Here is a 17,150-nt window from a genome sequence, read left to right on the forward strand (position 1 = left end):
CATACAGGCACACACATGCACACACAGGTACACACATGCATACACAAATACGCACACACATGCACATACGTGCGTGTGGGCCCACACACACCCACCTTCACGCACACAGCTCTCGCCCAAAGGACCAAGTGACAATTTGAGAACTGAATGTGAAATACACCCTGCTCGGGTATCACCACGTCCTATTTGTCATGTCACCAGGCTGGCAAGGAAGGCATGTGGGAAGGCACGTTTTTCCAGAATGATGCAGGAGATTGGGGAAAACATCACGACCTCCATATTCCAAACTGCTCTTGTAAAAATGGCTATGAGGGGCCCGCAGTATTGAGAAAGCTGCCTCTGGCGCTCTCCTTCAGCCCGGGAGCGGAGAAGCCAGCTCCGCTGACATCTTACTTTGAATGAATATCCCATTTCGCTCCCCGCGCACCTGAATTATAAGTCAACTCAACCCCATGCCACCGCGGGTGACGGTCATTTCCTAAACTCCTCCAGGTTAGAAGGAGATGATGGAATCAGCTTGTTAAAGATCCGATGGGCCCAAGGGCACACACTGGTGATTTGATTCTGAATGTTGCCAGGGGGAGACCAGGCGATAGGGAGAGTGAGAAGGATTTTCTGAGCGAAGAAACTTTAGAGCCAGATTGCATCTGGTTGTTAACATAGCTCATTGCTTCCGGGCTGCCAGCCTCGCCTGCCAGGAAGGCAGGTTAATTCAGTCAGGAAAGCACTTTCCCCTGAGATGCGAGCTTATCTGGTGCTGGGAGCGACCATTTGTTAAGAGAAGTCTGCGTGTCTTTCTGGTCACCTTCCCGGCAGTGCCACCCTCCCATCGCACTTCTGGGAACCCTGAGTGAGCCTGACGGGCAGGGCCACTCCTGCCTCCAGATTAGGAGTCTGACTCTTGAATCCGTGGAGGGAGAGTTCAGGAAGGGAGGGCAGGAGCACATGAGTGAGACAGATGCCCATCTGCGCTGGGGTCTGCTTCCTCAGGCCCCACGTGCTCTCCAAACTGTGAGGGAAAGGCAGGCCGGATCGCTTCTAAAGCAGAGCCTGGGTTGTAATTTCTGACTCCCGTGGGGCACCTTAGGTTCTGGAGACAAGCTTCTCTGTGTTTTCAGTGGACGGTCAACAAGTTGCTGGCGGGGTTTCCCAGCCAGGGAGCCACCATGACACTTTAAGCCCCAGCATTCATGCACTTTTTATTCTACAAATCTTTATTGACTTTGGATGGAAACAGGGAGACCAATTAAGATGTTATCGTCATAGTCTAAGCAAGAGAGAATGATTTCTGAACCAGGGGAGTGGCGGTAGGGATGAATTTAAGACAGATTTAGGAGGCAAAATCAGCAAGAGTCAATCACTGATTAGCTGTCAGCAGTGAAAAAGAAGGAATCTTAGAAGATTCTAATGTGAGCATCTAACTGGACAAGAGTGCCACCAACCAGTGGTCACCAAATTCAGAGCAAGGGCAGATTTAGGGGACAATGATGACTGGACCTGTGGAACATCCAGGTGTGGGTGCCTAGCACTAGCCTGACTCTCCACCCTCCCGAGGACCCACTTCCATCCTGCTGATCCATCCTTAGAGCCCATTTCTTCCTGGTGTCCTGCCTCTTCTTGGCCAGGGTACCCCATCTGTCCCCGTTCCCAGCTCATTCCCATCCCTAAGCCTTTGTTCATGTTTTCTTCCGGCTAGAATCTCTCTCTCCTTTGCCATTCCAAACGCTTCCCTTAAGTAAATATTCGCCTACCCTCTGTGCTCACCAGGGACAGTCCTGGGGCGCTTCCTGGTGTCTTTGAGTTCTGACATTGCTTCTGTGACATTTTTTGTTGTGCGGTGACCCAGGCAAGGGTGTCTCCCCAGAGGCGCCTTGTGGAGGTCCGGTCACTGCCCACCTGCTTCCTCCTCCTGCAACGTCGCTCCACAACGAGCAATGATGGGATCCTGCGTAAGGGGCGGTTGGACAACAGCTGGGCAAAGCTGCTGTTGGGAAACACCGGACAGGTGCATTAGCACCAGAAGTAGCCTCTTTGTTTCCAGGGGAACACTGGACGTCAGGCATATTGCTGCCTGCAGTTTGTGCACTGAAACACTTCCATTCCACCTTGAAACAAAAACGATACAGGGCCCTGCACCTGTGTCCCCTTCAGCTTGTAGGACCAAACTTAGCCTAACGTGGTCCCCCATTGCCACTGGCTTACATGAATCCAGGCCTCTCGGGGAAGTTGGGCAAGCTGCTTATCACTTCCTCTGGGTTCAGAGATTCAAGATGAAGGGATCTCCCATCTCAGTCCCAGGCTTTCCCGAGGTGAAGTGTCACAGAACTGCCTTGAGTATGAAATGCATGATGAAGCCCCAGTGACTCTTGGCCAAATTAAACTTGACATTAACCAGAGCCCAAGAAAAGGCTCACTTCTGTGCCCCTGAGTCTCTGCATATTACAATAAACAGCAAAGCAGTTTGTAACACACATGTCCTTCGGAGACCAGAGGCCAGGGCTGCTCCACCCTGGAATCACAGGCTCCTGGCATCTGGCCGGCACCTCCCCATACGACACGCGGGGTCAGCTGCTTTGTATATGTAGAGTCAAGAGCTCCGAGGACAGGTCCTGTTGAAGGAAAGGCTGCAGAGCGAGAGCCTGCTGCTAAATCAAGGGACTGATCTGTCAGACCAGTTCAGATTACCAGTCGGTGAGTTGTTCTCAGGATTTATACACTTGTGCGTCCAGGAGGTCTTCGTAGCGAATCCATTCATTCATTCATTCATGTATTTATTAATTCAGCAAATATTTGTTCAGTGTCCAAATGTTCTAACTCGTGAGGTTATCTAGAAGTTAGTAAGACCACTTAACAATTCAGTCTCCTGGGGAAGACAGACATGTAAAAAAAGTTCAGTCCATGGCTTTCTACTACACCGTGCAGCTTAACAGAACTTGCCCTCACTAAGAATCACAGTTCAAGGCTCTTATACCTTCAGAATACCCCAACCAGGGGAAGCCATCATCAGTTCCTCCAAGATGCCTCTAAAGAGCTGGAGCTTCCAGGGGGGGCAGAACCAGCCCCCCAGTCATAGCCAGTGTTTTCATTCTCAGCTGAAGTGGGCCTCTGACTCTAAGGAAAACTGCTGCACACGTGTTGGGAATCCCATTAAATCACTACTCATACATGAGCCAGTGTGCACACACTGACCCACGGGTGATGACAGTGAGCCGTGGGCTTCTCCTTGGATATGACTTCTTTGAAGTCAATTAAGCAGCTACCCTACAGCATGCCCTTCTATTCTTGGAGAAGGTTTTTGCCTGCAGTGACCTTTCCCAGGCTGGTCAGCAACTGGGTATCCACGGCCCTGCCCCAAGAGCTTGGCTGACCACCCTCATCCAAAGCCCAGCTTGCTTCACCAGGACAATTCAAGGCCTTTGAGGAACCCCTCTTGTCTAGGATTCCAGAGGTGGAATGATAGTCTGATGGTAGGATCAACGGTGTGAGCTCTGGAAAGGACATCAGAAAGTCCTCCACATCCATCCTGAAGGTATGCAGATAAAGAAGTGCGAATGGTAGCCACTGATGTCAGTCACTTAATGTGATTTATCAGTCAGGATAGGGCAGGTTATGCTGCAGTAACAAATGATCCCAAAATCTATTGGCTTAAAATAACAAAGGTTTATTTTCCATTCCTACCACATGTCCTTCTTGGGTTGACTGTGGCTCTGCTCTATGTTAGTTTCCCACTGGGATCCAGGCTAACAGAAAAGCCTCCATCTAGAACATTGTTGATCTCATGGCAGATGGAAAAAACACGTGGTGAACCATGGACTGGCTTGTAAATCTTCTGCCCTAAGATGACACGTAACTTGCACTCACATTTCATTGGTCAGAGCAAGTCACAAGGCCAAGTGCTATCAGTGGGTCAGAAAAGTATGTTGAGAACAGAATGCTTTCTATCATCATGTAGTTCAAGTACAGCCTTTGTCAAGAGGGCCTCCCTGGCTTCCCCTGAGACCCTCTATCAGTGAACTTTTCCACGCACCAAAACTAAAAGACTTTCTACTGGGTGACTAGAGGTAGGGCCCATTTCTCTCTGGTTCGTTGCTGCATTCTCACCATAGTGCCTGGCATAACTTAGACATTACATAAGCATTTAATGGAGTAACATGGAGTTGCTATTGCTAATCGTGAGAATATAGAATGAGGCCTGTGTCCTTGAGTACAATGGTTCCTCTCCCCTGAGACCCTCTCCTTCTTGCCATCCCTTCCCATGCCCCAAGGTGGACCATGAGGAGGCATGACCGAGGCTCCATGTCTGTCACCATTGCCACAGGCCTACCGTGAAGCGCTAAGGACACTCTGCCCTCCCCAAGGCCCCCCAGAGCAGCATGCAAACCCAGCAATTAAGCAGTCCAGGGGCTTCCCTGGTGGCGCAGTGGTTGAGAGTCTGCCTGCCAATGCAGGGGACACGGGTTCGAGCCCTGGTCTGGGAAGATCCCACATGCCGCGGAGCGACTAGGCCCGTGAGCCACAACTACTGAGCCTGCGCGTCTGGAGCCTGTGCTCCGCAACGAGAGAGGCCGCGATAGTGAGAGGCCCGCGCACCGCGATGAAGAGTGGTCCCCGCTCGCCGCAACTAGAGAAAGCCCTCGCACAGAAACGAAGACCCAACACAGCCATAAATAAATAAATAAATAAATAAATAAATAAATAAATAAATAAATAAGAAGTCCAGACCATGACCACTGTCCCCAGGCTCCATGTGGGCTCTCGCTCCACCGTGTGTCCTGAAATCTGCCTCAGTCACCCCGTCTTTATCTCCTTGCTGGCTCAGAGATGCTCCCTCACCCTGATGGGGCTCAGGGACTTCAAACCAGACCTCACCTCTGGTTGTAAGCCCCCTGCCCTCAGGCTGCAGCTGCTGTGCACCAGACCAGTGTGAACCCTCAGCAGCGTGGTGGGTCCCAGGGACCTCTGTGAGGGTCCCTAAGGGCGTCTTAAATACACACTGATGTGCAGACGCTGCTCTTCCACCTTTGTGAGTTATGCATCCTGTTTACCCACTGCTTTCCATGGGACCCTTTGGGGAGAGGAGCGAGAACTGCAGGAGAAAGGGAGATCTCTCTCAGTTTATTTAAGTGCACTGAATAAATGAAATACAATCTGTTAAGTCTGTGAAAGCCGGCACCATCTGGTAAAATGCAGTGTGATGCTTCCCAGGAGGCAACATCTGTGGGTCGGGCAGGGTGGCACGCTGCTCCCCTCACCAGGGAAGACACGGAGCTCCGCAACGATGGCCTTGCCAAGGCACACGCCTCTCTGTGGACAGCCACCTGCCCAGGGAGGTGGGGTCCTGGAAGCTGGCCTGGGCTTGGCAGGACACTAGGCTGTGTGATAGAAAGAACATTGCTGGGGGTCTGAGAGCTGGGCTTGCCTCTCGCTAGCTGAGCGGCTGTGTGATCCTGGTCAAGTCATTTCCCCTCTCTGGGCCTCAGTTTCCATGTTTGTAAGATGTGTAGGAGGTTGGGGGTGGGTAGGGATATATTGGGAGTACGGGATTAACAGATGCACACTACCATATATAAAATAGATAAACAACACGGTTTACTGTATAGCACAGGGAACTATGTTCACTATCCTGTAATAAACTATAATGGAAAAGAATCGAAAAAAGTATATAAATATATACATATGTATATTTTATAACCAAATCACTTTGCTGTACACCTGAAACTAACACAATATTATAAATCAACTATATTTCAATTTTTTAAAATGTGCAGGAGGTTGCAAGATCTCCCTCCAGGTTGATTGAGGTGGTGCAGTGGGAGTGTGGGCTTCAGGGCTGGCAAACCCTGATGATGGGTCCCCTTACTAGCTGGTTGTGATTCTAGGCTCGCTGAGCTTCAAGTTTCTTATCTGTAAAATGGAATCGTAATCGTATTCACCACATTGATGAGTAACTAAGAAAAAGCATTGAAGTACTTAATTCAAGTCTGACACTCACTCAGTGCCCAATAAAATGTTCCAAGGAAACTAAGGATAAAGGTCTGTCAAAATTATAATTCAAAATGATACATGCACCTCTATGTTCATAGCAGCACTATTTACAATAGCCAAGATATGGAAACAACCTAAATGTCCATTGACAGATGAATGGATAAAGAAGATGTGGTATATATATACAATGGAATACTACTCAGCCATAAAAAAAGAATGAAATAATGCCATTTGCAGCAACATGGATGGACCTAGAGATTATCATACTAGGTGAAGTAAGTCAGACAGAGAAAGACAAATACCATGTGATATCACTTATATGTGGAATCTAAAATATGACACAAATGAACTTATTTACGAAACAGAAACAGACTCACAGACGTAGAAAACAGACTTGCAGTTGCCAAGGAGTAGGGGAGGTGGGGAGGAGGGATAGAGTGGGAGTTTGGGGTTAGCAGATGTAAGCTATTACCTATAGAATGGATAAACAGCAAGGTCCTACTGTATAGCACAGGGAACTATTTTCAATACCCTGTGATAAACCATAATGGAAAAGAATATAATAAAGAATGTATACATATGTATAACTGAATCACTTTGCTGTATTGCTAAAACTAATATAACACTGTAAATCAACTATACATCAATTTTTAAAAAAAAGAATAAATGTCTGTAACTCTGAAAAGTAAATTTCCCTAAATATATGTGTATAGAATAACCCTGACCAGGGCTGGCCTTTGGCAAAATGTAACCAATTTTGCCTCCTAACCTTCTCTTTTCTGTCTTCTCCCACATCATCCCCCGACTCGCCCTTGCTCTGCACCTCCCTCCCTATATCCAGACTTGTTCGGGGGAAAAATTGCAATCCGCTCCTTCACTAGTCTAAGGTGTTAATTACAGCGTGCATTCTGTGGGAACATTGGCTCCTTAACAACAGCAAGGTCCTCAGTCAAAAAGGAACCTCAGAGGGTGGAGTTCTGAGCCCTGTCAGCCCTGCCCTGGTTCCCCCATGCTCAGGCCTGCGGCTCTGTGTGGGCCCTGTACTGGGCCCTGCTAGATTGTGTTGGCTGCTCTGGCTTGAGCTAGAAGTCAGGAGCCCTGGGCGCTCAGCCTGCGTCTCCCTGGCCACCTGAAATTTCGGGAACCAACACATTCTCTGTGAGCCCTAGTCACCAGCTGTCATCATGCTGGACAAATCCTGGTGTCCGAGCCAACTCACTCATGGGGCAGAGCAGCTGTTGCCAGGTTGCATTATTCTGGGGGGTTCTAGGAAGATGAGCTTGGTCCAAAGACTACATATCTCCCACTCCCCAGCCACCCCCAAATCTCTACCTGCTACCACCTTGATAGAGTTCTTTCTTTCAAATACCTATGGAGGGTGATAACCTTTAAGGCTTTGTTAGTCGTTAAAACATTAGTGTGAATTAGCTTATCAGATAAGTAAAATGGACATCAAATAAGTCTCAAGGATTATAGGAGAACAAGTAATATTGATGAGAGGTGGGGGGCATGAACAAGAGGCTGGGTGAAGAGGCTCACGCGAGCACTGGGCCGGAAGCATCTCACGGAGGCACTGGGTAGAAGAAAAGGCAGGTATAAACATTAATGGAGCACTTACTGTGTGTCAGGCATGCTACCAGGCAAAAGCCCCAAGAAAAATGCATTAATAATGTAGTCAACGCTGCCCACACTTCCCCTTGCTGAGCATAGCTGCAGGGTGATCGTAACTTAAGAGACCGGAATCTCCACTCCCACCTCCCACCCCGCCACATCTCAGACACTGCAGGTCCCAGAGGCCTTTCCCAGGGCGAGCTCCTCACAGAGCTAAGCAGAGCATCTGGCTCTCAGGATACAGATGTGTCACACAGCCAGCTTTCGGTTGCAAACCTATGGGCATCTGTTCCAAGGCTGCAGGGAAAACTGTCTAGGTTAAACATTTTCAAAGAAGTACATCGGTTTCCAATATGGCACCTTCCTGAGGGATTTTCATGTGTCATTTTAACTGTAGATGTTTGTAGTGGCTGACTCTGAAACGCAGCCCCTAGGTGACGTGAGGCCCTGATATACAGAATTCAGAAGTCCAATGATCCCAGACAAATGGCAGGTAATATACGCCACCACTGTCCATTAAACCCATTTACGACTGCCGGGTCAGTGCTGTGCCAGGTGGGAGCCCACACGCACTTGGTCCCCTGCACCGGGCATACTTTGGACTCCCTGGCTCCTGTTTCCTGGTATCAGGAAGCCCCTGACCTTCCTCCTCCCCTGAGTAGCTGAGCCCTGCCCCTCTGTGGAACGTAAGGAGGCAGAGAACACTGCTGGCAGCACCTGAGCTTCAGTGGGAAGTGCATGGCGGCCCCTTTATCCTCCCAGCTAGGCCATCCTGTCTTCTGGGCCAGCCTTTCCAGCCCACTCAGCTCCGCCCTCCACAAAGCTGTTGGTGTGATTCTCCCAAGACACAAATCTGCATATGGCACTCCCACGGCCTCAGGTTATCCTTAGCCTGAAATCACAGTGGTAGCAGAAATAATAACAGCTCCAACAATAACGACAGAGTTATAGGTAACGTGAAGTGAGCTCCGCTCACGGCGTGCCAAGCATGCTGCCCCAAGCGCAGGTACTGTCTCTTATTCAGTTCCCACAACAGCTGGGAGGGCAGGTGGCAGAGAAGGGGGTGGAGAGTCGGAAAGGTGAGGTCACTGGTCACAGTCACAAGGCTAGCAAGTCAGGCCGCCACCAGGCGTCAGGTTCAAGTTCTGCTGACTTCAGAACCCGTGTTCTCAACTGCTATACCATTTGGCCTAAACGAATGGTTGGAAAAAAGCGTGGTGAGTGCAAAGTGACTCATACTCTTTCTCATGGGGTCAGGACCTGAACTTTCCCCATCACAGCTCTGAGCACACTGCATCCCAGTTGTCTGTCAATTTGCTGGGTCTGAGCTCCTCCAGGCCAGGGACTGTGCTGATTCACATTTACTTCACCAGCACCCAGCAGGGGTCTTGGCACCCGATTGGTGCTCAATCAATGGCTGACAGGGTAACGGATGGATGAGCGCGTGAATGAATCCATCGATCCGAATCAAACCCTGGCCTTCTCCAGGAACCTTGTCTGCTTATCGAAACCCCCAGCGTAATCTCATTTCTCTAAATTCCTCCAGCACTTTTTTCTTGTATAATAGTTAATTGCACTCTGTCCTCCAACATGCAATGCTTTTGTCTGTAAGTTACTGATGCCTCCCCAAGCCGACCATAAGCAACATGGGCAAGGATGGCATTTAACCCTTCTTTTCCCGAGTCACCTAGCTCAGGTTGAGCACCTAGCTCTGGGTAAGTACGCCGAGTAGTTCATTCTGACCCAGGAGCGGAAAACAGAACGTGAGGACACCCACCGTGGGAGGACTGACCCTTTGTTCTTTCTGTCCCCCTCCCCTGCAGGAGCCTCCTCTGGCATCATCGACCTCTTGCCGTCCCCCAGCGCTGCCACCAACTGGACCGCAGGACTGCTGGTGGACAGCAGCGAGATGATCTTCAAGTTCGACGGCAGGCAGGGTGCCAAGATTCCTGACGGGGTTGTACCCAAGAACCTGACGGATCAGTTCACTATCACCATGTGGATGAAGCACGGCCCCAGCCCTGGCGTGAGAGCTGAGAAGGAAACCATCCTCTGCAACTCAGATAAAACCGGTGAGTCTTGCATCCAGCCCTCCTGGCATCTGCCCCCTATGTCCCAGCTGGTCAGGCACGGCCACGGCCACCAAGGGCGTGGGAGAAAAGCGGGAGGGTGAGAGGGGCCCTGGGAAAATATTCTGGTCTCTGGTTTTCTGGCTGATGATTTCCTCGCCTTGGGGTAGAGCAGGACCAGGAAAGGGAGGCAGGGTACAGACACAAAGAGTCAAGAAGCTGGGATTGGTGGTTTTCAGACTGGGTTCTTCAGAACCCCAGCGTCCCCAGAAGTAACTTAGGGCTGCGTATGAGGTGGGGTTGCGGGAGGAGGTTTCATCCTTACTTCAAGCAAAGCAGCTCTACCTTCACTATTATATTAATATATAGACAGATTTCCAGAAGTTTATTTTCAATGAAAGGGTCCTGCTAATTTACAACAGCAGTTTGAAAATCACTGCTGTGCATAATGATGATAGCTAAGCTTTGTTAGGCATTTTTCAGCTTGCTGAGCCTGTGTAAGGCAGTTCACAGCTTGGTGGTTAAAAACACTCCACCACTTGTTGGCTGTGTGATCTCGGGCAAGTGGGTTAACCTCTCTATGCCTCACTTTCTCAGTCTATAAAATGGGCATTATAGTATTATCTACCTCATAGGGTTTTTATCAGGATTAAATGACGATGTATGTATAACGCAGTAGGACAGTACCTGACGCACCGGAAGTCTAATCTGTGTTAGCTCTTCCTATTCTAAACAGTGCCTCACATCTCTACAAACAATTTTACGAAAGCATTATTGTGTTTCCTGTTTTAAGGATAAGGAAACATCCCCGAGACGTTAAGTAACTTGTCCCAAGTTATTCAGCTGGTAAGTATCAGAACTGGAATGTAAGCTTAGATCCAGCTAACTCCATCGCTATTCTCTGGTCACCACACCCCACGTGCAAACACATACACACACAAATACTCTGATATCTTATGAAAATGTTATGTCTATCTTAAATTGTAAGTCCACATTTTCCCATTTCAAATGCTCCTCTTGTTAAAATACCCCAAATAAATGATAACTCCTCTATACTACAGCACATAGTGCAGTGAGAAGACAGGATAGAAGAACGGCTGACCGTTCAGCTTTGCTACTGAACAGCCAAAGTTCACATGGCAGCTTTTCCACTACTTAAGGAAAATCGAGGAGTTGCTAATCTCACTGAGCCTTAGTTTCCCCATATGTAGAATGGGGAAAATAAACATGAAATAAGGTATGAAATCACTTAGCAGCTCCAGTTAAAAAATCTGTGCTCGACTAATTAACCTGTTGTTATTGTCATAATCATTATTATTTCTAGTTTTATTCCACATTATACTACTACCAGGACCCCACATTTCCTGTTGCAATCAATATTTGCGGTAAAAGCCAATGTATTTTCTGGATATAGAAACTGAAACAGGGGGAGTTGCCCAGCTTTTCCCAGTCATATGGTGAATCTGTGTCAGAGCCAGTGCCAAGGATTTGTTTTCCAGATCCTTCGTATAGGAAGGACCCCACAGACCCGCTTAAGGTGGCACTGAGGTTTGGGACTGGGTCCAGAGCTCAGCCCAGGACCCCAGGAATCACCCTGTGGCCCCATCTTCGCAGTGTCTGGTGGGGTGTCCCCACCATGATCCAGAGCCAGCATCAAGGAGACAACGGCTCAGGAGTATACAGATGCATGCAAAGCAGCCCTGGCTGGGGTTAGCGCCCACACACATATAGTCCCATCTGAAATGTATCAAATACCCTTGGGAGGCAGGCCTGACAAATATAGACCTCTGGCTTACACAGGAGGAAATTAGAATATGAAAGGTTGAGCAACTGGCCGAGGATAACACAACTGATTATCAAAGGAACAGACTTGGCCCCAGCTCCTCTGGCCCACGTTTCAGGTCCACGCTACTAGACCAGCGGCTCTCAACCCTGCTCTGCACTAGAATAACCTGGCGACCTTGTAAAAGTACCTAGATGCCAGGGCCCTGCCCCAGCTCAGGAAGTCGGAGTCTGGGCGATTCTTTTGTGCAGCCATGGCTGAAAACTCTGCATTAGACGATGATGCCTCACTTTCATCAGGGCAGCACCCCGAACAGGCATGTCAGCCCCTCCAACCCGCAGGTTCTGGCTCTGCTCAGCTTTGGGCTCAGTATAAAATAACCCTTTGCAAATCAGTTCAACGCTGGCACGAGAAAAGATGTGGAAGATTTTCCTCTAATTTCTCTGACTTAAAAAAATACCTATAGATATCTCCTTGCCCTAAATAAAAAATTATCAGGAACAAATTAAAACTTGATTAGAGCTTTTATATGTCAGAAAAATGTCCAAGTTATAAAAGCTACACAGGTTTATAACAGGCAGCCTAAAAAACACAGAAGAGTATAAAAGAATACAAAAGTCACCTAAAATTCTAATACTTGGAGGGATTTTCTGTTAACAGTTGGTATATTTCACTACCAAATGAAATCTTGTTTTTAGTTCTATGTATATGTAGAATGTTGTTACAGTTTTCCATCTATTTTTATAATACATGTGATACCATTATGTTATGTTTCTCTTAAATAACATTACATATATCCAGATCATTTCTCTATGTGATAAAATATTCTTTAAAAATAAGAATTACATGACAGTCTTCTCTTATTAGGCTTTATTATACTTCATTTAACTGGCTCCCTTTTGTTAGACATTTAGATTGTCTCCTTTTAAATGCAAATAAAACAATGCTGTAATAGGCATTCTTGTAATATATAATAAGTATTCTTGTATATGCCTGTATGGATGCTTCTGATTATTTCCTGACCAGAAGCTGAATTACTGAGTCAAAAAATATAAATGTTAGGAAGGCTATCGACGTAAATTACCAAGTTGCCCTTAGTGAAAATTGCACTGGTTTCCATCTTGTCCACTAATTAAAACTTACCAATGCTGGCCTATCAGGAAGTAATTTATTAATAGTTGGATAACAGAATTGATTAGTCACCAAGGGCTAATTGCAGTTTTCAGGAAGAAAGAAAACCACTCTCACCACCAACAAGAAGCATCTTGATGACTAACACCCTTTCATCAGTTTTTCCTCCTGCCATTGTCCAGCAACCCGAGGTGGGGCCGGGGAATGAGGTTGCTCAGCTTTGCGCAGACATTCGGGGACTCAAGATACTTCAATTATGTATCGCTGCCATTTTCAACCACAGAACAGAAAGTTAGAATAGAGGGTTGAACACAGAAGGGTTTTATTAGCTAGACCAGAAAGTGGTGTGCCTCACTTCTACTCACACTTTCCGGGCCAGAATTTGTTCCCAAGGCTCCACCTAACCATGGGAGAAGCAGTGATATGAGTTAAGCTACGTGCCTAGGAGCAAAGGAAACAAGGTTAGCTGAATACCCAGCAATGGCTCTACCGCAAGGATACTGCGTGAGGCACTGGTGCCCCCTCCAACACCACCTTTGTTGGCCCTTATCTTTCCATTCCTGGTGTGAGCAGTTTCTTTCCTGCTCTGTCTTAGAAACTTCTCTCCCCACATATATCTGCTCCTCCTGCAGGACCCCTTCTTCCTGGCACGCAGCTCTCTTGCTAACTCTGAGTTTCATCTGAATGATACGTGCCACCTGTAGTGCTAGCTACTTTCATACAGGGCTTTCCAAGACAGAGGGGCCAACCTGGTCCAGCAATCACCAGATGACAGAGGCAGAGGTGCCAGCCCGATAGAGCGTGCTGGGATGGTCCCCCAGCCTGCTGGGAAAGAAACACTCCCACACTTCCAGGGATGCCCAGAAAACCACTCAGAGAGACCGAGGTGGTCTGAGGTAGAGAGGAGGTGGGAATTTCACTCCCAGCTGCCTGTTGGCTGAGCTGCAAACACTTGTACATCTGCTCCAGGCTGGTGTTGGAGCCGAGCCCAGGAGAGCTCTGGGGAAGTTTGACTCGTGTCCCAGGAGTTGAGGGTACCTGAAAGCTGGACTTGACTCTTGCCCAGGGGGTGTGAAGGCAAGAGGCTGATGGGGGCTTCCTCAGCAGTGGGGTGAGAAGAGAGGGACAGCGGGGGAGGGGCGGCCCTACTACACTTTGGTGGAACACAGATGTTTCTGTTCTAGTCATGGGAACCAAATGGGCAACCAGAAATGGTCACAGCTACAGCCAAGAGGTCTGCATGCCAGGAAGAGGGGATCCAGCAGCAGGGGCAGATGTGGGCGGGAGGGAGAAGTGACCAAGGGAGGGCAATCATGAAAGGTGTCATGAACATCATGAAAGGAATCATGAAAACATCACTTACACCAGGAATGGAGAGGTAAGAGCCAAGAAAGGTGGGATTGAAGCTGGCACTGATGTCCCAGGAAGGACTGCATCACTTACCAGATCAATTCCTATGTAAAGATTATAACAGGCCCTTTCTTAAGGGTTTGGGGAGGTGGGGAAAGGACGGCTAAAAACATATTTCACCGGGGCCCAAACTCACTTCCGTGGCCATGGGGGATCTCTGCAGAGCCTCTCCAAAAACCAGCCTGGGCACCCATGAAGGAGCCCATATGTAGACACCCACGTGACAGAGGACACTGGACATCCCTGGGAAAATGACAAACTTCACTGCTTCTTTAAAGAGACTCCACTTCTTTCCTTCTTATCTGCTTTCCCCTGCCCCTGACCATGACTGGAGCTGGAGGAGATTCAGGGAATGAAGGAAGAGTAAAAGAACACACCTTCCTCATCCTTTCCCCACTGGCGGCCACCAAACCACGGGGCGAGGCTGAGTAGCGAAGAGGGGAAGATCTTTTAACTGATGAGACACTGGTGTTTGGTTTGGAGAGAACCCTTACAGACGATTTTAATATCTGAAAGTGACCAGAAGACGTTAGGATCTGCCAGAGACGTGGGCAAAGAAAGGGAGGGGAGTTGCCAGGGAGAACACTGAAGGACAGGGAAAGAAGTGAAGCTGATTTCTGAGTGTATCATGTCACCAGCGCCGTGAAGAGCCAGTTACCCTGGTGTGGGTGGTGACCCCAGGGACCCAGCTAATGGAGGGCGGGGGAGGGAGGAACCTCTGGAGGGAGGCCAGGAGATACTCCCGTGAGGTCTGTCCTTTCATTCTTCTTCCACCTCTTCACCACAACCTCTCCTGACTCCAAATGAAGCTAAAGGGGAGAAATATGCCTTCTATATCTTCCTGATAGTTATCAGCAGAAACTATAGGAAATCAGTTTAAGCAATAGTGAGGGAAACAAGAAGTATTTAGTAAAATCCCCATAACCAGACCTGGGTGTTTCTTCGATGCAAAGGTGGAGTGGTCACCCGAAAGTTGGCCTTGGCCAAACCTACAACACTTGGCAACTAAACAGTCTCCTTCCTTCCATCCTTTGGTTGCATCCTGAAGAATGGTAATGCTTTTGTGAAAACAGCATCTGACACTATTTTGTTATGTTATCATGGTCACGAGGCAGTGTAATAGTCCTTGTAATAACTAACAGTCATTGAGCATCTGTTCTGGGCAGATGCTTTACACGCATTTCCTCATTGTATCAAGATGCTTTCAGTTACAAGGAACAGGGAATACAGATCAAACTGATATCAGATGATTAAAAATCAAAATAATAAAGAGAATGTAGGGTTCTTGTAACTAAAAGTCGCCAGAGCTAAACAGCTTCAGGTAAAGTGTGATCAAGGTCCTGGGTCCTTTTCTCTGCAATTTTTTAGATCTGCTGCCATATGTACATCAATTTCATGTTAGCAAATATGGCTGCGGCAGCTCCAAGCTGCCCAGTTATATACTGCAACTTCTAGAGAGAGGTGGTGGTCTCTTCTATTTGCTTTCTGCTAGATAGAGAGTTCTTTCCCAGAACTACTCAGAACAGCTCCAGAATCACTGGACTGACTTGAGTCACTTTCCTGACAGAAGCCCCATGGCCAGGAGAATGGCCTGCACTACTGAACTCGGGCCTGGGTCCTGAACCACTCGCTGTGGCATGGTCTTTTCATGAGCTTATTTGGCTGAAACCAACTGAAAGCCCATGCCTAGAAGTGGGACTGGTGTTGATTCCTCCCACTCATACCTCCATGGGCAAGGTTTGTACAGGATGTGCAAGAATCAATCACAATATCCTATTCTCATGATACATTAGGATAGCCCAGCATCCCTGTCATGATACAATGAAGGAAATCAAGCCTCTAAGAGGCTGAATAACTTTCTCAGCATCATCTAGAGATACAGCTCCACCCCAAGTCTCTCTGAGTCTAGGGCCCATGCTCTTTCTGCTGTATCTGGTTACCTGCTCATTAGCCCAATATTTATGGAACATATGCATCATATTAGATTTCTGTGTGTGCTACTATGTGTGAGTCCTCTGAGCATTGGTCGAAGAACAGTTCTTCCCCTTCCCATGGCTGTTATCTTGTGACTATAGGACATCATGGCTGGGACCCATGATGTGAATTTTTTTTTAAGCAGGAAAGGAAGTTTTTTTATCAGGGGAGAGAAAAGTCCCATCTGTTGTCGTGTATGGGGAAAGAAGTATTTATTCATTGCTTTGGAAATTTAGGGAACTATGTCTAATGCTGGGAAATCAATGTCCCCTCCTCCCAGCAACTAAAAGTGAGGCAGCTTTCCTTAACTGCACACAGATTAGGCAGAAAAGGAGACATGCTCTGTGGTTGCTGCTGGCAAGCCTGATGAAATAAAATAAAAGCCCAGAACTCTGCGAGAATCCAGCTATGTTAAAGGAACCCAGAGTGGCTGATGTGATTGTCAGAGAGGCCCTTTGACCCTCCCAGAAGTATATTTAAAAAAAACAAAAAGAGCTTGTGAACCTATGTAATTTTATCCAGGATCTGATGCAGTATCTGAGTATAAGTTAGGTTGGTATTTAAAGCCCAAATGGCTTCTCAGCAGAAGTTTTGCTGTGAGCTTTCTTGAATCTTCCTCTTTCATTTCAGAGAGCTCCACTATGTGTGTTCTAGAACTATTTATTAGACCCAGTTGTAAAAGAGAAAACTGGAATACCTGTTTCTTTGTTTTCTGAGGTGTGCTAAGTGATGGAGTGGAGGTCAGCACAGGAAATCTGGATTCCAACCCCTCAAATCCTCTTTCTGCTTTTCAGAAATGAACCGGCACCACTACGCCCTGTACGTGCACAACTGCCGCCTTGTCTTCCTCTTGCGCAAGGATTTCGACCAGGCAGACACCTTCCGCCCCGCGGAGTTCCACTGGAAGCTGGACCAGGTATGGCGCTCACAGTGCGCTTGCCCCCTGCTCACCCGCGTGCGAGGATGGCTGGTGTGGTCCAGGGATGATGGCAGTGGGTAGGCATCTCACGGTTCTGGTCACTTGCTGATTTGGGGGAAAACCAGCTCTGGGAAACACACAGCATCTTAAAGTCAGGATGGAAACTGCAGCCTTAAAGACCAGTCGGAGGTGGGGAGGGCCACACTTCCCGGCTAGAACCCGCACCCGTCAGTAGGTACCAGCGTGCATCTTGTCGACTTTCTCCGCG

The 17,150-nt window shown here is 48.0% G+C and overlaps 1 protein-coding gene across 1 annotated transcript in view; it reads left to right on the forward strand.

The window, feature by feature from the left end:
* Positions 1-17,150, forward strand: part of CLSTN2 (calsyntenin 2) — a 653,573-nt gene that overhangs the window by 539,686 nt on the left and 96,737 nt on the right. Inside the window, exons 7-8 of the mRNA XM_036851859.1 lie at positions 9,420-9,668; positions 16,758-16,879. Coding sequence (XP_036707754.1) covers positions 9,420-9,668; positions 16,758-16,879 — 371 coding nt within the window. The remainder of the gene's footprint in view (positions 1-9,419; positions 9,669-16,757; positions 16,880-17,150) is intronic.

The sequence above is a fragment of the Balaenoptera musculus genome, chromosome 4 (assembly GCF_009873245.2).
Source record: "Balaenoptera musculus isolate JJ_BM4_2016_0621 chromosome 4, mBalMus1.pri.v3, whole genome shotgun sequence".
In the NCBI taxonomy this organism is placed as follows: domain Eukaryota; kingdom Metazoa; phylum Chordata; class Mammalia; order Artiodactyla; family Balaenopteridae; genus Balaenoptera; species Balaenoptera musculus.